At 44.7% G+C, this 24,133-nt stretch overlaps 2 protein-coding genes across 5 annotated transcripts in view; one reads left to right on the top strand and one right to left on the bottom strand.

Annotated features, from left to right (window-relative positions):
* Nucleotides 1-6,784, top strand: part of Hspbap1 (HSPB1 associated protein 1) — a 45,505-nt gene extending 38,721 nt beyond the window's left edge. For 2 of the 3 annotated variants that reach the window (XM_040750855.1, XM_040750857.1), the window contains exons 5-8: nt 106-277; nt 1,755-1,838; nt 6,002-6,112; nt 6,231-6,784. In XM_040750855.1, the coding sequence (XP_040606789.1) occupies nt 106-277; nt 1,755-1,838; nt 6,002-6,112; nt 6,231-6,746 (883 nt within the window). In that variant the 3' untranslated portion in view covers nt 6,747-6,784. The remainder of the gene's footprint in view (nt 1-105; nt 278-1,754; nt 1,839-6,001; nt 6,113-6,230) is intronic. The other variant, XM_040750856.1, reaches the window with a different exon arrangement.
* A 4,723-nt stretch (nt 6,785-11,507) lies between these two features.
* Nucleotides 11,508-24,133, bottom strand: part of Parp14 (poly(ADP-ribose) polymerase family member 14) — a 29,849-nt gene continuing 17,223 nt past the window's right edge. For both annotated transcript variants that reach the window (XM_040750853.1, XM_040750854.1), the window contains exons 7-17: nt 21,667-21,906; nt 20,920-21,138; nt 19,897-19,972; nt 19,383-19,532; nt 19,063-19,125; nt 18,561-18,725; nt 17,198-17,404; nt 16,511-17,110; nt 15,072-15,205; nt 13,904-14,078; nt 11,508-13,607 (exon numbers count right to left, since the gene is read on the bottom strand). In XM_040750853.1, coding sequence (XP_040606787.1) covers nt 13,318-13,607; nt 13,904-14,078; nt 15,072-15,205; nt 16,511-17,110; nt 17,198-17,404; nt 18,561-18,725; nt 19,063-19,125; nt 19,383-19,532; nt 19,897-19,972; nt 20,920-21,138; nt 21,667-21,906 — 2,319 coding nt within the window. In that variant the 3' untranslated portion in view covers nt 11,508-13,317. The remainder of the gene's footprint in view (nt 13,608-13,903; nt 14,079-15,071; nt 15,206-16,510; nt 17,111-17,197; nt 17,405-18,560; nt 18,726-19,062; nt 19,126-19,382; nt 19,533-19,896; nt 19,973-20,919; nt 21,139-21,666; nt 21,907-24,133) is intronic.

Genomic DNA, 24,133 nt, shown 5'->3' with positions numbered 1-24,133 from the left:
AGTGAGGGGGGCTGCCTCAGGAGGGCATGAGAAACCCTCCAGAGAGCCTTCTTACATGCTTTGTCTCAAGTGGAGAGCTCTAACTTGTATCTTATTTTCTCACAGGAAAAGATGGCATCTCTTTCCTCCTGAAGATATGCCTTTCCTTTATCCAACCAGAATCCCTTACGAAGAGTCGAGTGTGTTCAGTAAAATCAATGTTGTCAACCCTGATTTAGAGCGTTTCCCTCGGTTCCAGAAAGCTCGAAGACATACAGTCACGCTGAGCCCAGGACAGGTAATGGGCTTTAAACATCGATGACCTGTCAGTGGACACCACAGCCTGGTGCCTGTGCTTCCCTCAGTACAGATGACATGGTTTCCTCCCTACAGCCCTGCTGCTGGAGGTTCCCTTCCCCATCTGTGGGCCTGAGACCCACAGCTCTGTCCAGAAGAGATGGGAAGAGAGAGCAGAGCTCCTCCTGCTGGTGAAGAGGAGAATAGGCGTTGAGGAAGACAGCTGGTGAAGCCATTACTATATCTCAGGTTAAGAGATCATATGAGGGCGTGGGTACTAGGACATTTATTCACCTGTTCTGCCAGACGGCGAGCACAGGCTACAATGCACCCAGGCCCTCAGAGGTGAACCTGAGAATGGTCTTTACTTTTCAGCAAGAATGACTGACGACATCTGAATCACTTCTAAAGAGACTGTTATTTCCCGTTACCGCCTTGTGGGGAAAATTTCCTTTACAACATTGGCACTTGCTGTCCCAGTTTCTTAGCATTTGAAAGGTTTTCTTGGTCTCACAGAGAATTCATTCCCTCCATCATTCTTACCCATCGCACGTGTGTGTGTGTGTGTGTGTGTGTGTGTGTGTGTGTGTGTGTGTGTGTGTGTGTTGTTGCTCATCCCCCCTCCCCAGTTGTGCCCTCCTTGCTAGCCTTCCTTCTGCTCTCTTCACACGTGTCCTCCCCGTTCACACAGGTGGACCTGGGCCAGTTGCTTACATCCCTGAACAGGGCTCTGCCCTTTATGCCTCTTCCTCCAGCCCCGACAACCACTACTCTACTTTGTATCTTCGTGGATTTTCCTACTCTGGACATTACACGTGCATCCATTCACTATATGGACTTTTGTCTGACTTCTGATGCAGACCATGTTTTCACGTCTAAACAGTTCCTGGCTATGTAGGTGTGCCGTGATGATCCACTCCACGGTTTGTTTCGTGAGCTGTTATGAATGGGTGTTGCTGCCGTGAACATCTGTTTTTGAGGTCCGTGGGTGTTTAGAGTGGGCTTGGTGGGGCTCAGATGATTGTGACTGAGTCTTTGAGAGGCCTCTAGTGTTCTCCACAGTGGCCATTTATGTCCCCACCAGTGACGTCTGACAGTTCTGCTTGCTGCACTCTTCCCCAGCGCTCCCTGCCTTTGGGGAACTTTCCAGTAGATAAAGAAGCCACAGTGCGTGTTTCCTTCCATCACAATGTGCACAGCTGCTTTGCAGAGGGAAAGAGGAAAAGCTGCAATTTCAAAGCCTTTACTAGAATTCAGATATAAACACAGAAATCCCAGAACTGAGAAGAGCAGAAAGCCCTATAAGCCTTTGAGGTCACCAGTTACAGGAGGAACGCAAGAGAGAGCTCATAGGGTTTCTTCCTAACCCCCTTTACTCTACTCCCTTGAATTTATTTGTGTCTTTTCTCCCTTTAGCAGTCTCAATCAGAGTGGGAAATGCCCTGTTCTTGTGCTAACTATTTTTTGTTTGTTTTCAGGTTCTGTTTGTCCCCAGACACTGGTGGCATTATGTGGAATCCATTGATCCTGTCACCGTCAGTATAAACTCCTGGATTGAGCTGGTACTTTTTTGTTGTTGTCCTTTAAAAAAAAATCCCTATGATAAGCAAAGTCTGTATACAAAATTCAGTCACTAGTTCTGTGTGGCCAGTGTTCCAGGAGATTTCGTTTCTGTGTTCTGTGATTCTATCCTCTCTTGATAAATATTGAAGTTGGAGATGGGCCATTCTCTTGTTTTGCCTGAGTTGGTTGTGTTTTCTTTGAGACAGGTTATTTCTGTGTATGCCTCAAACTGCAGTCCTCCTGCCTCTGACTCCTGAATGCTGGGATGATACAGGTGCTACTGTGTCTAGCTACTTCCTGAGAGGAAACACAGTGGCCTTGACCTTGAGTAGTGTCAGGACCTGGTGGGGTCTACAGTATATGCCTAACATTGCTGGTTCCATCCCACACCATCGCAGAGGGAATATGTTTCCTGCTTCAGGGTCCTCATTTCTTGTTGTAGCCCGCCTTTGTGGGGCTTCAGTCTATCCATCTGACTTGCCCGGTTCGTACCAGAGAGGGGGAGTGTGGATTGAGAAACAGCAGGTAAAGATGCTAAGAACAAGACAGACACAGGATAGAGTCAGAAGGGCAATCCAGTGAATACTGAACACACCAAGTTTATTCTTCAACATTCTTAAGTACCCCGACCAAAAGGGGAACATGGCAAACTTCTTTTATCGTGTATAAGGAACAAACAGACTTTGTTCCCTTAATTCTCCAAACATTTGGTAACCACACTTTAGACTCAATTTCCTATTATCCAGCCTTGAGGGTCAAGAGTAACCACACCTCAGACTAAGTCTGTTCTTACTTAGATAACACATCCATTACCAAGGTCAAACATCCTCCAGTAGTCACGCCTTAGACCTTTAGGTGTTATGACTTTAATCTCTGAAGGCTAAGGGCAGTTCTGAACTCTCTGGCCTTGAGTCAAGATGAAGTGGAGCCATCTTTATGGGCCCCGACAATTTCTAGCCTTGATGTAAGCATTTCTAAAAGTAGAATGGTGCAGCGCTATATTCTTACCGTTCACTTCTGCCTTTTCCCAGGAACAGCTTCATCCTGGTTCCCTGTTCTGTTTGACAGTACAATAGCTGTCTCTTTACCCGAAGCCTCAGTTTCATCTGTCTGTCTTTAACTGCAGCCTTTGATTCCATCTTTAGGGCTCTGGTTACATATCTGCATCTGCCCTCCTTAACCTGAAGCTTGACCTTCCTCTGCTCTTTTGGCAGCTATATCCTCCCCTTGTGAGGGTTTCCTTTGGGTATGGGAGGGGCTTTGGAGTAGACAGATCCTGAGAATCACAGTAACAGGAAGCAAGCTGTATTTTGGGCTTAGGGAAGAGGGGCCCCTTCACCTGGGACTTAGGTGACAGTAATGCTGGAAGATAGCAGCCTCACAGTAAGTCTACTTGGAGCTGCAGCTGGAGCAGATGTAAGATGGAGTCCACTGCAAGACTCACACACCTACCACACCCCATGTCCTCAGCAGATGCTCACTCCAGGCCTGTTCAGTTCCTCAGTTACAGAACAGTAATTGTTACCGAGCCCAGCTCAGCATGGTTGTGAGGCGTCAATTAATTAGCATTCCTAACTCCTTCTGATGTTCCCGTCCTGAGGCTTGTACATGGTAACTAGGCCTGCTCTAGTTGGGTGCAGGTGGTCCAGTATTTAGTCCTTCTCGGTTTCACTGTTGAAGTGCAGATTCTGCCCTTTCACACTCTGGGGGAAGTGTGTTCTCAAATATTCTGAATAGCACCTTTCTTCCTTTTTGCACCATTATTTTTGCATACCAAGAGGTATCGATCGTAGCAGTATTTTATTTCAACTTAGTTTAGGAAAAACTTTAATGTTAAATATTTCCTTTCATTCTTTGAATTTCTCCTTTGATGGGCCTTTGTATTATATCTGTACATATAAAGAGAGTGTATATGTGACATATTTGTGAGGTTAAAGATAATATAGCATCAAGGGCTGGAGCAATGGCTCAGTAGAAAGCAGCATGTAGTACTCTTTCAGAGGACCAGAGTTCAGTTCCTAGCAAGTGGCTCACAATCACCTATTAACTTCAACTCCAAGGGATCCAACGCCCTCTGCTGGCCTCTACAGGCACTGTGTGCCTATACAAACACACACACACACACTCCTAAATAAAATTAAATTAGATTTGTTTTTAAAAGATAGTATCAGTGAATCCACTCACTACCTAATTATCCCCAAACTAGAACACTAATGACTGTATCTGTGTTTTGTCCTTTCCAGCTCTCCCTCAGGCTAGTCATCTGTTTTCATGTTCTTGCTTAAAAAGAAAATTTTGTTCTGTTGGCTATGTATATCCATCCACATATCTACTGGTACTTTGTCTGGAAAGCTCTGACAAACCTCATGACCCATTGTTCCATGAACTCTTCTTGGGAAGGTAAAAACACATGCCTACTCATTGAGGAATTCTGTTGCAGTCCCTTCTCAACCTTTTGCTCTTGAGACCGTCAACTGAGTGAAGAGCATACTCATCTGCTATGTAATCTTCACCTAGAGTCAACACTGATGCTTTACCCAAAGTCAACACTAACTGTGATGATAACAGCATCTCACTGTGTGAGTGCTTGACTGAACATGTGGGGATCATCGCCTACCCAGCTTGACTCAAACAATTATCCATTCCCCCAAATCATCCCAAATTAGTTCTATATTTAGCCTATTAATTCCCAACCCACTTCCCAGAGTCCTGCACTGAGTCACATACCCATCAGCCTTGTGTGAAGATTGACCTCCTCACCAACACTTGTGAATATCTGTTGTTGTTTATATTGTAGCCATGTTGGTGTGAAGTGAGATCTCACTATGGGGATTTCCTTTATAAGTTAGGTACCATATTTCTCAGACTTGACTGTTGTTGAATACAACTTTTCTCATTTTCCTGTGGCCTGTTGGTCTCTTGCATAAAGATACTACTAAGTAATTATTATTGGCTGTTCTGTTGGTGGATAATTGAATTGTTCGCAGCTTCTTGCATTCATGAACAGAATCTTCTTGTGCATGGCCTTTGATGTAGGAGTGCAAGAGTTTCTCCAGGGATGGTGTATATAGACCTGAAAGTGGTGGCTGGTCTCTGGGGTGCGCAGGACTCACGTGGCTCAGTCGATACCAGTGTGATTTTCCAAGTGTCCCTCACAATTTTCCAAGTGCCATAAGTAAGGCTGTGTCTGTCAGGCTACGTTTCCTCAGCACATGCAATTATCAGACTCCTGAAAGTCAACTGTCTTCAGGCATTTGTTAGTCAAATGATTGTTGTTTTTTAAAATGTTCATCTTCATGTCTGTTGCCCATTTAAGAAATTCTTATTAATATGTACAAACCCTTGTGTGTTCTGTCTGGTGATACTCTTTTTAGTTATGTATGTTAACAGGCATCTATTTTGAATCTTTTCTCTTGCTCTGTTTTTAAGGAAAAGAAGTTGTTGGTTTTAATTCTACTTATCAGTAATATTGCATGATATACCCATTACTTATTAAGAAGCTGTGCTTAGATGCTTAGACACTTTTTGTTTGCTTTATTTTCTGAAACACAGTCTCCCTGTAACCCAGACTGGCCTCCGATGGGCCTCCAGCCCATCAACATATCCAAGACATTTCAGACTCCAAGCAGTCTCCCATCTCAGCCTACAGACCTACCTGCATCACCATGCCCAACCTCTCCCCTAACCCACCCAAATGTTGGGGGATCTAGTCCAGGCCTGTGTATGGACAGGCATGTGTTCTACTCCCATGTGACAACCTACCCGACAGCCTAGCTGCCTCATTCTCCTATTTTTTACATGACTTGCTTTCCAACTCCATAATAGTCATTATTCCATATGTTTAATACTTAAAAACATTGGACATACCAAGGAGTGGAAAAGATTAGAAAAAAATTATCTAAGGTCATTTGTACAGAAGCCTGTGTCTTCTAAAAATACACATTCTAAGTTTTGGAGCACTGTCTCCCTGCACTCTCATGGATGGCAATAACAATGAATATACGAGAGTTCAGTGCTCGCTCCCAGCACTGGCTCCTTGTGTGAGGAAGTTAGCATCAGCGGGGGATCAGTGTATACAGCTAAAAAAGACACTTCAATCATGGGGCACAGAGACACATAACAAAATGGTGACTGTGTCTTTTTCATTTTTATCTTGTCTTAGGAAGAGGACCACCTAGCGCGGGTGGAAGAGGCAATCACCCGCATGCTCGTGTGTGCCCTGAAGACTGCAGAAGATCCACACCACCCCAGAGGCTGGCTGAACCCCACTGAGGTAGGATGGCCAGGTTTTCATCCTGCTCTTGGATTTTCATGGTGAATCGATTGGTCCAGGATAGAGAGTTGGTTCCCACTTCTGATCAATGCATTCTGAAAGGTCATTCTCTTCTTAGGTTGAAGAAACATCTCATGAAGTCAATTGCGGCTACTTGAATGATGCCGTTTGTGCTTTTTTTGATCGTTGTGGAAAAGCTAAGGAAGTAGAGAAGCAAGCACTGAGAGCAGACGGGGAGAACTGGAGGAAGGAGGAGCCAAGCGTGCAGGAGCACACGGAAGGGGAACAAGCACACGGCCAGAGCTTCACGGGGAGGACGGGGAAACAGGAGGTCGCAAGTCTGTTTGGCCCAGATCTGGTCCCTGTGACACCAGCGTTGGAAAAAGGGCGCACATTGGGAAGTGACAGCAAAGAATGTGTCGACAGAGACAAAGAACACTCTGCAGAACTGTCCTGTGCCAGGAGACAACAAGCTAGTACAGGGACAAGTGTAGTGGCGGAGCAGGTCAACTCGAGGTGTCCTGTGGCAACGTCTCGAACGTTCGTGTCCACAGATGACTTGCTGGACTGCTTGGTGAATCCTCAAGTAACCAGGATGGTGGCCCAGCTTTTGATACAAGGAAAAAGTTTGTGATTCTAATAGATTGCTTTTAATAAAATTTTTTAAAATTATTTTTGCAGGGTTTATCTGTGTAGCTTTGGAAGCTGTCCTCAAATTCACAGAGATCCGCCTGCCTCTGCCTCCCAAGTGCTGGGATTAAAGGCGTGTGCCACCACCACCTGGCTATTTGTTTGCTTTTTATGTAGCATTTTTTACTTACTCTTTGAGGCTATCATATGTATATACAGTATATTTTGACCAAATTCATGCCCCATTGCTTACCTCCAGATTCTCTCAAGTCCCCTTCCTCCCCCTCCAAACTTTATTTTCTTTTCTTGTTTTTCAGCCCTTTCAGTTCAGTTACTGCCACCCATATATGTATATGGGGTAGGGCCATCCACTGGGCCTTGGCTATCCTTCCAGGAGCTATACACCTAAAGCAAACTGACTTTCCTTCCCGAAGAAGCCATCAACTGTCAATAACTCCTTGGCTAGGGGCTTATGTGCCCATGGAGAGTCGGCACAGGCTGTTCTTCCAGAGACACCCTCACACAGACATGCATGCGCACAAAACAACTATGCACGTGAAATAAATCTAAAAAATGTTAGTGACCGGCTTGTCCTAGTACAGGCGGCCACACCACATCTGCCCAGTCCTTAGGTGCAACAGTTCTGTCCTGTCCAGTCCAAAAGACATTGCCTCATTCCTCCCTGACCCCTGGCTTAGTAAATTTTCCTCCCTGTTTCTTTCCCTTTGGGAGTGAGGGGGTGGTTTTGAGTCAGGGTTCTACTTTAGCTCTAGCTCTACTCTATGTCGGTCAGGCTGGCCTGGAACTCACAGAGATCCCCCTACCTTGGCTTCTTCCTCATTTCTCCAGGCTTTGTGTTAACACCATTCACTGCACAAAGAAGCCTCTCTGATGAGGACTCAGGGTTGGTACAGATACTACTTGGGAGGCAATGTAATAGTCTGTCAGTGTAACAAAACAATAGTTTCACCTCCAGGGCCTCTGAGCTCTGAGTTCCCCAGTCACACTTCCTGGCCAAGTTGAGAGTTTGTTTTTCAGAGTTTTGCTATATACCTCAGGCTGGCCTTGAATTCAACATCCTCTGACCCTGCCCCGCCCCCAAGTGCTAACAAGATTGGTTCTAAACAGTATGATTTTAAAATGAAAGATGGACAGCAGTCGGTGAGGTTGCGCGTGTTTGGAAATGGGCTGTGGTCACTTTTTTCCAGCATGTTGCTCTGTAGCTCACATTTGCAGGCCTCCTCAGTCCCTTGGCTTTTCCTCCTCCATGTGGTCTTGTCAGCCTCTTAAATGTGAGCTCCACCTGTTTCCAGCAGGAATCAGTTCCTTCTTCAGCTCCAATCAGCAGTGATCAGTCTGCTGCTTGTTCGTGTCATTTTATTGTTTATTTTGGGTTTGTTTGTTTGAAACAGGCTCGCTATGTAAGCCTCAAACTCAAAGAGGTCCACCTGCCTCTGCCTCCTGAGTGCCTGGATTAAAGGCATGTGCCATGATGCTGGCTTATTCTTATAAATTTTTATTGAACCTCCCCCAAGCCGTTTGTTTCCCATTGTCTGTGGCAGCCTTAAGATTGCCATGGCAGAGTAGGTGTGCACGGTGTGTGGCGTAGGAAGCAAGGACAGTGCACGGCACTGAGGCACCCGCAGAGGCCTCGAGCAGGGCCTCACTGCTCCGCTCTCCAGTCTCAGCACTGCTTGTCCAGCCAGCACTGTAACAAGTTATCCCTAAGAGTGGGTTGGTCCCCGGCCTGCACAACTGCCCTACACTGGCTATGTATATTTGCCTGATTATTGTTTATCTTGCCAAATCAGCATGTTGCTGTAAGCTTTGGAGGCCCTGAGGCTTCTTTTAACAGGTCAAGTTTATTGGACCAGCCAGCAGGCTTTACACAGAGTTATCCAAAGACTAAAGTTGCCCCAAATGTTACAGGGTTTATATATATTTGGCTTTTTTGTCTCCTGTATATTGCTACATACATTCTGATGGGATGTTTTAACTACTAGACAGTTAAGGCTAGAATGAGAAGGGAGGTAGAAAGGAGTACTGACCAGCCTGCCCATGCACACATGTGGGCATTGACCAGCCTGCATGGCTCTTGTTGGTCTTTTCTCTTAGCCCTCGGAGGTCCCCTCTAACCCCAGCACAACGTAACTCCACGAGGGTAAGGAGTTTTAGCGGTTACGGCTTCACTCACGGAACTTGGGCCAGTGCTGAGAACAGGAGGAACACAGAAGTTACCTCTGACTAGGCAGGCAAGAGAGAGCAGTGTAAGCAATGTTCCACTAGTAGCACTAGCATAGAGCATACCGTGGTCAGTGCTCAGTTTTCAGATCTTAGATTTATCTCCACGGAAACATGTTGGGGTCTCTGGGGACCCCTGGGTCGAGAGGGTAGAGTGCACTGTTCACCCATCCCTTAGCCTCCCTGAAACCCGGAGACAATCAGACGCAACAGGGAGTCACGTCAAGCAGGATCTCATTTATTGTTTAACAGTAAAGCCCTCTTTTTAAAGTGAAAAACTGCAGGGCAGGAAAAGCATCACCCAGTAATTTTAAAGGAATTCCTATTATGTATCTAGTGTCCTGTCTCCTCTTGGGCACAGTCTGCTAGTGTGATGACCTCATCTGTGTGAGTCTGGGCAGCCAGTTGTTTTTCTTAGCAAACACTTGAAGCCTTGCCTCCTTAGCTTCCTCCCAGTGCCATCTTGTAAGGACACTGGTCCTCAGCTTGGGCCACTCCCGCTTCTGGCGGGACATGATCTGTGCTTCTCCACAGAAACATCTCTTTTTCTTCAGGTGTTTTTGGTTTGTTCTGCATGACTCAGCTGTGAATCATAGAAGCAAGCTGAAGGGCTCAGATCTGTATGGAATAGGGTAGAAAAGAAGAGATAATTCGAGAATCACCCCTGTTATGATAATGCACATGGGGGACCTTGGCAAGGGTGAGCAAGGCAGGGAACAAACATGCCAGACAGACAGAGCTTAGTGAGAAGTTTTATTAAAAAGGGAAAGGGCCGGGGAGAAAAGAGGTAAAGAGACAGAGGACAGAAGAGAAGAGGGAGACAGGAAAAGACCTGTCTGCCCCACGGGAACAGCAGGAAAGAGAGGACTGATGTGGGTGGGATCTTTCTTTTAAAGGGTCCTTTGCACCTGTGTGCAAATTACTTAACCATGGAACCCTGGGCTGACCAGGGTACTGCCTGAGTGCATTCTGCCAGGTGACGGGCAGGCCAGCATAATGCCTGAATCCTTACAACTCCAGCATTCAGTATCCTGTAAGGCAGGTCTAGAGAGGGCTGGGTTACAGCTTTCTCCTGATTTTAAAGGAAACAAAAACATTTTAGTTTCAAGAATGGGCATTATTTGATGAAACTTCTCAGGAAAATGTTGTTTCTTGGTAAGTTTCTCACGAGGCATTTTAGGTTCTCTGAAGGCATGGGACTGACAGAATGGACCCAGTGTAGGCTGGGCTGGGCTGGGCTGGGCTGAGCAAAGCTTGCAGGCTCTTCTGCAGGGAAGTCTTTAATTCTATGAGAAGGAATCGTGTTACTACAAAGACCTGGGAAGAGTTCAGACATCAGTAAATGCAGGTGATGGGAGGGGATTCCCTGATTACAAAGAGGTGTCAGAAGGTGAGCTCAGTGAAAGCTAGCATGACCATCCTGCCTCTCGAAGACCACACCTGACAGAGTAACACCAACTGGCCAGAAGTACTTGGGCTCCTCAGAGGCCAGCAGAGCTCACACATTCCTGTAGTGTCCTGTTCTATGGTGTATATGAGTCAGCAGGGCTAACACCCAACTGGTTTTCAGTAGGTATGGTGGCCAAGGCTCACTTTGCTTTCAAGGCTCCGTGAAGATATTTTAGGTTTTTTTGTTTGTTTGTTTGTTTGGTTTGGGTTTTTTGGACTTTGTTTTGTTTTGTAGGTTTGTAGACCTCAAACTCACAGAGATCCACCTGCCTCTGCCTCCTGAGTGCTGGGGTTAAAGGCATGCACCACCAATGCCCCGCCCTGAGGTTAGGTTTTAATTTTTTTTTTTTTTTTTTGGTTTTTCAAGACAGGGTTTCTCTGTGGCTTTGGAGGCTGTCCTGGAACTCGCTTTGTAGACCAGGCTGGCCTCGAACTCACAGAGATCCGCCTGCCTCTGCCTCCCAAGTGCTGGGACTAAAGGCGTGCACCACCAACGCCCGGCTTGGGTTTTAATTCTTTTTATGCACCAAGGGACTACAAAGGCAAAAGTACCAAAGTGTTGGTGTAGCCCTGGGTGTCAGGTCTGTTGGACTCTTCCAGGTGCCCACTGAAAGCAGAATCTGGGTTGCACAAAGTGACACCACAACTTGAGCTTTCAGCACATCCCTCAGGTGACAAGGCACATACAACTGTGTGACCCTACAGTGAGCGATCAAGACCTGACTTGGGCCCCAGGAAGCCTGCTCATTGGATACAGGCTTTCTAAACCTTAAAGTGCATTGTGCCCTTCCAGTAATTTCCACCTGAACCTTAAGGATCACTCAGTGCTGTCCTGTTCAGTTGTGGCTTTTTTTTTTTTTTATCAGAAGTGACCACTATATGTCATTGAACTACACCCCACCCCCATACACACCCACTCCATGTTTGCCCTTTAGGAGAAAAATGATTCTACTGAGAGACATTTTTCAAGCCTGAAGGCAACTGTAACATTTGCTGTTTGGGTCCTTATTCTTCTTTGTAACAAATGTTATTGAGCCTTGCCCTGAGTTGACCAAACCCTGTAGAACAAAGCAAATGCACACAGGCCTCTCACTTTTATTGCATTTCCTTAGACTGTTGTCAGTACTGAGTCCAGAAGCCAGTGCAGGGGAAGCCAGTCCCTCCTAAGCCAGTCTGTGCCAGTCCGTTTAGAAACAGCAGCATAGGTTCCAAGGCCTCTGTGTCGTTGGGACAGCAGTGGTGACCCCTGCTCTACTTGAAGCTCATTGTGATCCCCATGGTGGGAACCAGCGACTTAACCCTCCCAACACCCAGGAGTGTACCACCTGAGGATGTCACACAGCACTAGCTCCTTGGCCTATAGAACTCCTAATAAGGAGTAGAGTAGACACAAAATCCAGAAAGAAAAAAGCTGGGGAAATCTGGAGCCGCCTCACAGATCACCTGAGATACTAGCCACTGAGTGATGATAGACATTGTGTGACAGACACTATGTGATGGTCACTTCGTGAAGGCCACTGTGTAATGACCACTATGTGAAGAACACTGAGTAATGGCCACCCACTGATAGTCACTGTGTGAAGTCACTGAATGATGGCTGAAACAGCACTCGCTCATCTCAGGGCCAGGTTCTATGGTGGGAATAGCGAAAGACTCCACACCAACACCAAGACTCAGCTGGCTCTGAGAGTCCCTGCCTCCATGACCTCAGACAAGGGCGTTTCTTGTACTCTAAACATGTTCCCTTAGCCTTGAAATACAGAAAAAATTTCCCATAGCACTATTAATGGGAAGAAAATCATGTATGTGAGCTCATCTCTCACTCTGCCAGGCAAGGTCTAGGCACTCAACAAATGGCATTGAGGCTGCAATTTACAGGAGAAAAGTAAAAGAACTTAAGCCAGGTCTGGTAGCACAGGCCTCTGACGAGTGACAAGCAGGAAGAGAGTGATTCAAGGCCTGCCAAGGCTAAGGAGGGCTATCAGAGCCAGCCTGGGCAACTAAACCACAGCCTGCCTCCAAATAGAAAGTAAAGAGGGCTGGGATGTGTAGCTGTTTTAGAGTGCTCACTTGGCAAGCATGAGGCCCTGAGTTCAGCCCGCAGTACCACAAGGAAGAATTACCACCCAGTAGACACTGAGTTACTAAGTTAGCAATCTGACTAGTTAGTTGGCTTACACATAAAGCTTTGAAATAATCACAAACTGGCCTGCTATGGAAAACACACTAGCAGATATCTTAGAGTTCACCCATTTTCACATGGTGAAGGGTTTCCCCTGGAGATGTAACAGACGTCACACCATTGACTTCGCTAGGTAGCCGGAACATTGGGTTAACATTAGAAAGGGCCTCTGGCAATTGGGGCCAGGGATTCTGAGCTGTACCCCTCCTTGAGGCTCAGTTTACAGAGACCATGAGCCACATCCCAGCACCCAGTTTGTACATAGCCCTGGCTGGAGCTGTCCAAGCCACGTGGCACAGGGCTGTTGGTGAAGAAAGAGGCTCTCTGCTGTGGAATCTGTTCAGTTGGCAGTTAGCAGCCTTACTGGTCAGTGACACTGTGCGTCCCGACGGCACCATTGCACTCTGACATGATTCCACTGGTGGCAGCTGGGCTTGTGTGACTTCCTGAAAGTCCGTGAGGGTGCTACTGTCACATTTGGGATAACATGGCTACAGCTGTTATCAGACTGAAATTCTCAGGTTGACTGGCTCTCTAGTAGATTCATTTCCACCATGGAGGAGCAGCTGAGGAAACATGTCCATGGCATGTCCATGAAAGACCTTGTTGGGCTCTTACAGAAAGCTTAAGGAGGAAAACAGCTAAAATTTGTCTTACAGCAGAGACATGAATTTGAATTTCTCTTGGAAGGTGCCCTGAAGTATCACCGCCTAAACGTGATAAGATACTCTGGATATGCTTGATTGTCATAAAACACTACAAATATACTTGGATTTTGATCATTATCTACAACAGTGTCATACAAGTCAGTAGGATTATAAGGGTCCCTTGAAGGAGGCACAATCAGTGACGAGTTTCCATTTGTGTAGTTCCCAGTGAGAACCCGCACATAATACATATGCTTTTTCCCATTGGCATCTGGTTTGGAGTATACGTCATTGGCAGAATAGGAAGCATTGACAGCAAAATAGGTTCCCTTCCCATAGCACACAGCTGCAAAGACAAAGACATTTTAAAGTAATTCAGTATAGCATATAAATCAACAGGTTAGCCCAATATGTCAGCTAATATAAAAGGGATGCTCAGCATGAATATTTTGTGTGAATTCTTTATCATCATCATCATCATCAATTTCAACCCTTGGGCTGAAACTGAAACATATTACTGTTTACTGTTAAAAACTGGCTCCAGTCTGGCCACCACGATGTGAGGAACACTGTGCACAGATCCCAGGGTGGGCTCTACCAGCCAGCACCCCATTTGGGGCAATTGATTGCATGCTTCCTTACCGTTCTTCCCAGCGTAGCTGCGGTTAAACCCGTTGCTGTTGAGGTGTAGGATAGAGCTAGCCTCCGTCCCGTGGAAGAGCTGGCTCTCATTTCTTTCATGGCCATTCTTTTCATCCATAATTTTTTTGTTTGCCTGGTACTTCCTCCAGAGAGATGGATTCTGGATCCTTTCGATCTATAAATTAATAAAGTATTCTGGAGATGCCAAGATCACGTGCCAGGTGATAGCAAATTACCAGCTTTGTCATTCATTAGTAAAAATTCAGTGCCAAGTGACAGTGTCCTATGTTCAGAAATGTTTTTATCATTGGTAAGACAGCTCAGGAAGTATATGGTGACCTGAGTTTGACACCTGAATTTGGAAAAATAACACTGACCACACAAAGTTACACTCTGACTTCTATAGATGTGAGAACCCCACTTCTCTCTATCTCTCACCCCCCCACACACACATATACAGACAATGCTCTCTAACTGGCCTGGAGCTCACAGAGTTAGGCAAACTGGCTGGCCAGTGAGCCCCAGGGATCACTTGTGTCTGCTTAGGCAGCTCTGTGGTTACCAGGGTGCAGCACCATATCTGGACTTTATGTGGAGTCTCGGGAATTTTACCAATTGAGTTATGCATTATTTTCCCTCTAATCTGGGTGCTAATCCCTGCACTTGGGGGATTGAAGCATTAAGATCATAACTTGAGGCCAACCTGAACTACATTCTGAATTCTAGGCCAGCCTGAACTGCATAAGACCCTGTCTCAAGCTGGGTGGTGGTGGCATACGCCTTTAATCCCAGCACTCAGGAGGCAGAGTCATGTGGATCTCTGTGAATTGGAGGCCAGTCTGGTCTACAGAGCGAGTGTCAGGATAGCCAGGGCTACACAGAGAAACCCTGTCTTGAAAAACTAAAAAAACAGAACAAACAAATAAATAAAATGAAAACATAGCCACTGAGCTCACAGAACAGCATAATTTCAGAGTGCCGGTGCTGCATTTTTAGACTATGGTAAACTCCCTGATATGAGTCTGGAAACCAAACTTGCAACTTGGGTCCTCTGAGAGAGCAGCAGAAAATCTTGACCCCCTAAATCACCTCATATATGAATGGGTTTATTCAGGATTGTGATATTCCTTATTTCCATCATTAGGAAACTCATCAGCAAATGACTTACCTTCTCTATGGTAAAGTTTGTGCAGGTCTGGTTGAACTTGCTTGCCACCATGTTGTATTCAGGATCACTGGGTTGCAGACTGACCACAAGCAATTTCTTCTGCTTCATGTCACTCCAATTTGCAGGGATTTCAGCTGCAAAATAGACAATTTGAGAATTCATGTGTCCATTTCCCATATGCTTTGGCAAAACCTGCCTCCCTCTTGTGTTATAGTCTCATAATTCTATGTGTGCAAGAAATTCCTTGTCTTTCTAAAAGGATGTTGTTAAAAGTGTAGACCGTGGACAACTGGGATCAGGATGAGCTTGGAAGAATGTTCAAATGAGGGGGGGACTTAAGGCAAGGGCAGTGATAGATCTCTAGCCTGACTGCTACCTCTTCCTTTTATATCTCTTAAATCCTAAAGTTCTGTGTTCCCAGTGCTGAGATCACCTTTGTGTGAGCCATTCCTCTTTAGGACCAGATCAGTTTCATGTAATTCGGTGTGACCTTGATCTAACAAAGCTCCATCTGCTTGTCTCTTGAGTCCTGGGATTAAAGGTGTATATCACCATTGCCTAGCTCTATGGCTTGTGACTACCTTTGCTTTCTGTACCTCCAGGCAAGCTTTAATCAACAATATATCACCACATTCTCTACTTTGATGTGAATTAACAAATTAATTACCTAACTTGTTTTGAACAATCTGTCATTTTGTGTATGTGTGGGTTTGTACCAGAACACCACACTATGACTGGGGAGTAGTCTACATGTATTTTCTCATTTTCTTCACAGCATCCGTAAGAGGTAGGGTTTGTCTGTAACAGGCTGCAGAATACCACGTGTGATATGTCATTCCTCCAGGGTTGGGTTATGTGGTTTGATGGCAGGAATAACTGCCCACACAAGACAGACATTTCCTTCCTGAGGATCAGATCCATCAGGGAACCTGTAGGCTGCTTCCTGACCTGGTACCAAGGAAGCTATTTTTCTTCTACCTCTACCTGAGGTAACATGACTGCCTCAGGATCTAGAAGAACTGGATCCAGGAAGCTTATAAACTGCAGGGATGGAAAATCAGAATTAACTGTTGTTACAGTTAAATGGCTGTTCTTGGGCTGTTGGGTTCATCCATGCTGTGTTTTCCTGATCACAGTATATGCTTTGAAAACTCAGGGACTGAGATCTTGAAATTATTCTACTAGGGTTATTTGAATTTTATCTACATTACATTTTAATGTACCAGAGCATGGGTGGCTCATGCCTTTAATCCCAGCATTTAGGAGGCAGAAGAAGGCAAGTCTATGAATTTGAGGCCAGCCTGGTCTATAAAGAGTTCGAGGCCACTCATGTCTACATAGTGAAACACTGTCTCAAAAAACAAAAACTGCTGTGTTTCTAAAATTGTGTTAAACTCAGAGTTGGAGCAATGGCTGACGCCCATGAGCATGTAACTTACCTTCAGTTTTTAAGATGCGCTGAACAGTGAGACTCTGTCCTTGAGGGCCTGTAGCCGTGTTTGTGCTCAGGTTCACTGTGAACTTCTGATTATTAACTCTGACAACAGTGCTCTTGTGCTTTGCCTTCCGTGCGTCCTCCAACTGCATGTTAGCTATCTTGTCAAAACGGTAGGTGACGTTGTTGTCAACGTATTGCCATTCCACAAATGTGAGGACATAGTCTGCATGGCTCTCCTTTTCTTTAGTCAATCGAATGCTCTTGATCAGGTCTTCAATCTCATCTCTAGCTCGTACCACATCTCTGCTAATTCCTTCAACTTTAAGCAAAGGTGCCTTCTGGTCCAAGTCTATGGTGATATTCAGTCCCTCCTGTAGCTCACTCAGTTTCTTGTACTCGCTCTCATCAAAGTCCCGGATACATTCATCACGACTGGTATAGGATAACTGCTCATCAGTGATCAGATTCTGTATCCAGGAGATCGTGCGTTCCACGCTATCTGCATCTGCACCACATACCTGGAAAGCTGTCTGCTCTATTTTCTTCTCCAAAAACAGGGTGTTCTGTTTGGGGGGAGCATGCTTTGTAAAGCCAAGAAAGGCTAAAGAGAAAATGAAAATTAATTTTTCTTTTATTCCCTTCAGCATCAAGGTCACAAATATGTATTTCATAAAAGCAAACAACTCACAGGCGATCTTAGACAGCATAGACGGCTGGGGAGGAGGTGGGGAGCCTTCTCTGTCTTTCATGTTGTCATAAAAAATTTTCAGAATATGGGGCTGGAAGATGACAACTTTCACTTTCCTCACAGAATGCAGTGATTTTTTCTGGATAAATTCTTCAATGGCATCCATTATGGCCTTAGCAACTGCATCTGGGTCCTGTTGAGCACTTCCTTTAAAAACACACACACAAAAAGACAAGGTTAAGGTCCACCTGCACAAGACCTCAACATAAACAAGGAAGTCCAGTTGTCACAGGAAAAAACATCTGCTCCCACTTTGATCACTGTAAACTTTTCTAACATCACATCAGCAAATAGTGTTGACATCCTAGACACAGTGGGAATTTCTGTTTCATGCTGTCCATAGGTCAACACCCCAGGTAAAGACCCTGAAACCCATTTTAATTTGTGACATTCACATCTGTCCTTTTCAGCTGACCATGGCTCCCAGTGTCACTCCCCTCCCATTACAGATTCCACGTGACTCACTCCTCCTTAATTTACTAGTGTCCTCAAAATATCATAAAAGGCTGTGTGTGTGTGTGTGTGTGTGTGTGTGTGTACACTAATACATCTTAAAACAGCATGGCCCTTACAGAGACAATCCTAGTCTCTGATAGATTTTATGCATGGGTTATGATCCTCCCAGCTACTCTCTGGGGAACTGATTTAAACTAAGATATCCCAAACTGTGAGCTACTTGTTATTGTCTATTCTAGGTTCATTAGTTACCCAGAGCTTCCAGGATGTCTTTTTTCCCATACTCTGTATGATTTTAGCTGCCCAGCGCATTCAAAGCAGCCACCGAATAGATCCACTCCTGTCTTCAGCATGTTTCAGATCTTGTATCTCAAGCCCTGGAACCCACTGACTAGGTAAGACTGACTAGGTAAGACCTTTCTAATCATGGGTGTGGCCCAAAGTGAGTGGAAGCTGGCAAAGTCACATGACAGGCAATGTAAGTCTCCTGGGCAAGCTGACTTAATAGACTGAGAGCCCATTTGGATTATACCTGTTAATGGTGCCCACCACTGTGGCAGAAAATTACAGTAAATGCCCTTGACTAAACTCGTAGTCAATTGTGGGGACACAGGTCATTCCTCCTGCCTCTGTCCTTCCAGTAATTGGGACCACAGGTGCTCATTTTCCTCCTTCTACTTAAGTATCCCAGGCTTTACTCGGTCCCGACTGTATTGGGGTGCCTTGGAGTGAGGAAAATGTCTACTCCTGGGTGAGGTGTTACTGTCATCATGCAAACCCTGTGAGGAGCAAATCCATGGGGAAGTCCACACTTGGGATTGAGCCGTGACAGCCTGTGGGTACAAACCTGTGCCAATGGCTGGTAGGCAAATGGACTCGTAGTTCCGCTGTTCACTTTCTTCCAACACACAGGAAACTGATCTCTTGACATCATTCCCACCAACAACATGAATAATACTCTTGCATTTCAGTAATCCACCTTCAGTAACTATGTACTCCTTGTTCTGTTGAGCTGTGAAACATAAACAGACTCAATCAGATGATGAACCTACTCTTGGAGAAAGCAAGATGTCTGATTTGATGAGGAAATATTTTATGAACTAAAAGCTCTTGAAATACTATGATTAGTGAAATTTTGTGGCTTAATTTCTCTTAATTGTAACATAACATTCCACTTTTAACATTCTTTCACATAGAGTTCTTTCATAAAAATATGATCTTAAGATTGATACATGGATCTCAAAACAAATATTAGTACATAATTTTCCCAGCCCAAAGACCTTTCTCAGCCTCCCATAGTCAATATTCCTCTTACAAATCTGGCACCAACAAGCAGCATCCATCCTTACCTAAGACAGAACACTCTGCCTCCACATTTTGTCCCGCACCTTCCAATATTGCTTTGGACACTCCTACATGAGAAAATCAAGATGGTAACTTGACCAGAAAGACAGCCTTTGTATCCCAACATGCCCCATCATAGAGCAGGCCCATGCCTGGGCATTACTGGCAGAGAAGAAAATTTCAAAAATGTTGCTAGTTGTAAGGAAGCCCATTAAAATAACTTTAAAGCCCAAGTCTACAAAACCATTTTGTTTATAGAAACATTTCTTCATAGGATCTACCACACTGATTACTACATAAGACAGAATCCATCTCTGTAAGTTACCTGATTTCAGAGTAAATGTGTTTGATGTTGAATTGACAATCACATCTGCCACTTCTTTGGTGATGTCCCCTGTGGCTACTTGGAAGAGGATCGGGCCAATATTCATTTCGTGAACTCCTAAAGTAGGGCTGGAAAGACTGCCATAATAGCCTTCCCAGAAAGAAAAAAAAAGGGCAGAATCAGACGCCAAGTCATCAGAAGCAAGAGTAACTGAGGTCACAGCTGCCCTATCACTGTACTGGCAGTGGTCCAGGGCTGCGACAGAAGGATGGCTTGAATTTAGGAGTTTGGGGCCATCCTGGGCAACATAGCAAAGCAAAGCTCCAGTGACCCCAAACAAGATGAACTCAAACCGCATTTGTCAGAGAAGTGTGGGCTTGTATTGTCCCTTAATATGTCTCTTTAATAAGTTCCATAGTTTGATCACCATCATCCTTTACCTGTCACTGAACAGTTACTTTAAGAAATCAACAGTTACAAGAAATTACTGGTCAACTTAAGAACTTTACTGAACCTTGTGAGTCTTCAGCCTTGGGACTTTTGTCACTAGGGTTTCCATTACTCCTTCTGTCAAATTCATCTGAAAATACCTGGAAATACAAACACAGTTTTAGCCATTACACTCCCTCATGGATGAGTGAGTTTGCTTGTTCGGGCTTTGGATTCTGTATGTGCATGTGTAGTGATATGTGTAGTAAAGCCTTTGTGTCTGGCTTTAAGTGAAATGTATAGTAAAGCTTGTGTCTGGCTTTGAGAGAAAAGTTTCAGCAAAGCCTTTGCTATGTTGGCATTAATCTGTAGAGACTGGTAAATTGTTTTGAGACTGTTTAAACCTTAAATGTTGTCTCTCTGGACAATCTGTACTTGGTGCTACGAGAGAGCTTGCAGCTGCACCGACCTTGTCCTAAGACACTCATGGCAGACCCGGAGCTCTTACTTTTGATTGGCTGTCATAGTCAGAGGGGACTGAGTGTGGGTTGTCTGCTCTCATGGGTAGCAAGGGCAAGATAACTTTGCTCATTGGAACCTTTCCCAGTTCATATTGGCCTTGTATAAGATTGAATAAAGTAACTGGAGCTAGCTGGGTGTCAGTCTTTTCTTCTGCTCCTTCAGAAAGTGAAGGCTTAGCATCTTGGTGAGCTTCTCTCTACTGCAGTACCTACAACTCAACATCAAACAATACACACACACACACACACACAGAATTGGAAAATAATAACCCTCGAACAGGAGTATTTAATTTACTTCTATATTTTTAATTTACTTCTGTATTTTTAAAATTATAAAAATATACATATCCCTGGGCAGTGGTGGCGCACACCTTTAATCCCAGCACTCTGGAGGCAAAGAGAAAGGTGGATCTCTGTGAGTTCCAGGCCAGCCTGGTCTACAGGACAGGTTCCAAAGCTACAGAGAAACCCTGTCTCAAAAAACAAAACAAACAAACAAAAAACCCATCCTGTTAGACCAAGAAAACTTAGAACACAGGTTCAGAACTGCAGTTGGCAAAGTAATCAGAAGCAAGTCAAGTCTGTACCTTAATGTTTTCTTGGTCTTTCGGGTGCAGCAGAAACTGAACTTCCTGTAAAGATTTCAGGTTTCTGCTACTAAATTTGAGCACTTCTGAAATGATTAATTTAGCAAATTCAGGTTTAGGAAACCCCAGATTTCCTGTTCCTATTGCTGGAAATCCAATTGATTGCAGAGACTGCTCCTCGGCAATCCTCAGACAGTCTCTGATGATGTTCTTCATGACCTGAAAGGCACAAAGCACTTTGTTAAATGTCATATAGAAATCAAAGACCCCAGGAAATAAACACTCAGCAGCTTTTACTGGGAGCACTGTCCACTCTATTATGCTTTCAACAAAAAGTTAACAGCAGTCTAAAGAGAGACATTTAGGAGAAAAAAAGAGAAAGAGAATGTGAGATTCCCTTACAAGAGTGCAGACACATCCCACCATGAAGCAAAGAAGGGAAGCGACAGCTGTCCCTGTCTATCACTGTCCCAACCTCAAGCCCTCACCTTCCCTTTTCTTAATAAGTGTAGTGTATTCCCCAAACCCTTTCCTGACCATCAATAATTGCCAAGCACAAGAACTAACTTACATTATTAACTGTGTCCTACAAGAAGTCATCTACAACTGAAAAGAAATAGCCATGGTATGGGACCTGTCAAACTCATGATGCCGTCACAGAGAAGAAGCAGAAACCAGCTGTGTTGTGATATAGGAAGAGTCCAGAGAGCAACCCCATTTCCTGAAAAATATAAAGCTGGGTCGTACCTTCAGTGACCATGCACTGTTGTTGACTTTCCACTGTGGAACCACCACATGAAGTACATGGCGGCAGTTCAGATTATAGCCGCTGGTTTGTAGAATTGTGCCCACCCCAACAGTGACCCCTTGTCCTGCTTCATTCAATTCTTCCTGGAGTTGAGGTCCAGCTCTTTCCAATAAGGCCTGAGAAAGGGGTCCTTTGTTGAGTGCAAGATCCAAGGGAATGGAGGTGACAACAACATCGGTCTTAAAGACAAAACCAAAGATTCTTTTCAAAGTCTTAGTCAAGGCGTTCATCAACCATAACTACATCTGAGCCACCAGGCTTGGCACCAGGGAGACAACAGCTGCTGGTATACATTTTGTGATCGATGTTCAGAGAAACACAGCTCATAAAAGTCAGAGTGGAAACAATTCAAATGTCTATTGGCTAATGTTTGGGTAAAACAAATGTATAGTCATCTAATAAGATATTATGCAGGCACCTAGAAGGATAGAATGCTGACATATTCTACAACACAGACAATCCCTGGAAGAAACTGGTTACAGAAGACCACAAATACATTTCATTTACATGAAACTTCAAGAGTAGGTGAGTCTGTAGAGCCAGGAGTGGTAACATACACCTGTAATCCCAGCACTCAGGAGGCAGAGGCAGGGGGATCTCAGTGAGTTCGAGGCAGGCCTGGTCCACATTGCAAGCTTCAGGACAACCAGGCCTGTGTAGTAAAAAACACTGTCTCAAAAAGGAAATTAAGAAACAGACAAAACAACAGCATAGAATAGATGCTATCTAGAGCTGGGAAGGTGGAGTGATCAGGTAGATATATTAAGAATAACAGCTAGTGATCAGAAGATATATTAAGAATACCAGCTAGTGGGCACAAATTTCTGGTGGGATTAAAGTTCACTAATGTTAATTGCAGGTATGGTTGCATGATAATGGTTTCACACACACACACACACACACACACACACAGACACACACACACACGTTCATAGTACAAGGATTGCCCCAACATAGTCCCAACACCAAGACCTTCCATGTGTATTTTTAGTGAATATACTAAAAACCATTGTTGTGCCCACTTGAAATGAGAATTGTGAGGCTGGAGAGGTGGCTCAGAGGTTAAGAGCACTGGTTATTTTTCCAGAGGTCCAGAGTTCAATTCCCAGCAACCACATGGTGGTTCACAACCATCTGTAATGAGATCTGGTGCCCTCTCCTGGCCTGCAGGGATACATGCAAGCAGAACACTGTATCTTTAAAAACATGATTTATTCTTGGAAGGAAGGAAGGAAGGAAGGAAGGAAGGAAGGAAGGAAGGAAGGAAGGAAGGAAGGAAGGAAGGGTACTGTGAGTTACATAACACTGTTTAAAGAAAAAAAAAGTTTTCCTCAGCTTAGCCTGTGGGACTAGGGAGATAGCTTGGTGGTTAAAAGCACTGGCTGCTCCTCCGAAGGACTGGGGTTCAATCCCCAGTACCTACATGGCAGCTCACAACTGTCAGTAACTCCAATTCCAGGAGATCTGACACTCTCATACAGACACAGATGCAGGCAAAACACCAATTCACATGAAATAAAAATAAATACACATTTTTTTAAGTTTCAGTTGTATCACTGCTGATCCGAGTACACCAAGAACTTAGAGATACTTTTTCTTGTAAAACAATTCAAAGCAAACAGGGTCACAATGTCTAGTTCATTCCATCTATTATCATAGCCAGCATATTCAACTGTTTGTTGTTTAAAGGTAGTGGGAACAAGTGACACCCAGTGGTCATAATTTAGGACTCTGATTTTGGTCTTTAAACAAAGCTTTTAAGGACTGGCTAAAAATGTCACTGTAGGGGCTGGAAGGAATGTGAGTCTCTGCCCCTCCTTCCTGCATCTCCCTCATGCTGCTTTTACAGATGTGTGCCTCCACACCTGGGTTATACAGTGCTAAGGGACTGAACCCAGGACTTCATGCCTGCTAGGCAAGTGCTCTACCAACTGAGCCACAACCAAGCCTTTGTCTTTAAAAGCAGAACAGTAACAACAAAATGCTCAGAGCAGTCTGAGAGGCAGAAAGGGCAGTTCATTCAACCCTGAGCCCCAACTCCTCCTGAAGCAAACAGAAGGATGGGACAGACATTCACTGGAGGATGACACAGTCTAGAGAGAAATGAAGCTACTGGTCAGGAAGCAGGCATTAACCTGCCCTGCTTCAGATAGCTATAGTTCTTATTAGTAGAGTCTGTGTTGGAAAGGGTATTAAGTACTTTTCAGGAAGAAGGGAAAGAAAACAGGTCTCACTGTGTTGCCCTGGCTGGACTGGAATTCTATGTAGACCAGGTTTGTCTTGAACTCATAGAGATTTTCCTGCCTCTATCTCACAAGTGCTGCAAATAAAGGCATGTGCCACCATGCCTAGCTAAACACACACACACACACACACACTCTCTCTCTCTCTCTCTCTCTCTCTCTC

Source organism: Mesocricetus auratus, unplaced genomic scaffold, assembly GCF_017639785.1.
Source record: "Mesocricetus auratus isolate SY011 unplaced genomic scaffold, BCM_Maur_2.0 Super-Scaffold_100008, whole genome shotgun sequence".
NCBI lineage: Eukaryota > Metazoa > Chordata > Mammalia > Rodentia > Cricetidae > Mesocricetus > Mesocricetus auratus.
This window is presented reverse-complemented; position numbering and strand designations above follow the sequence as displayed.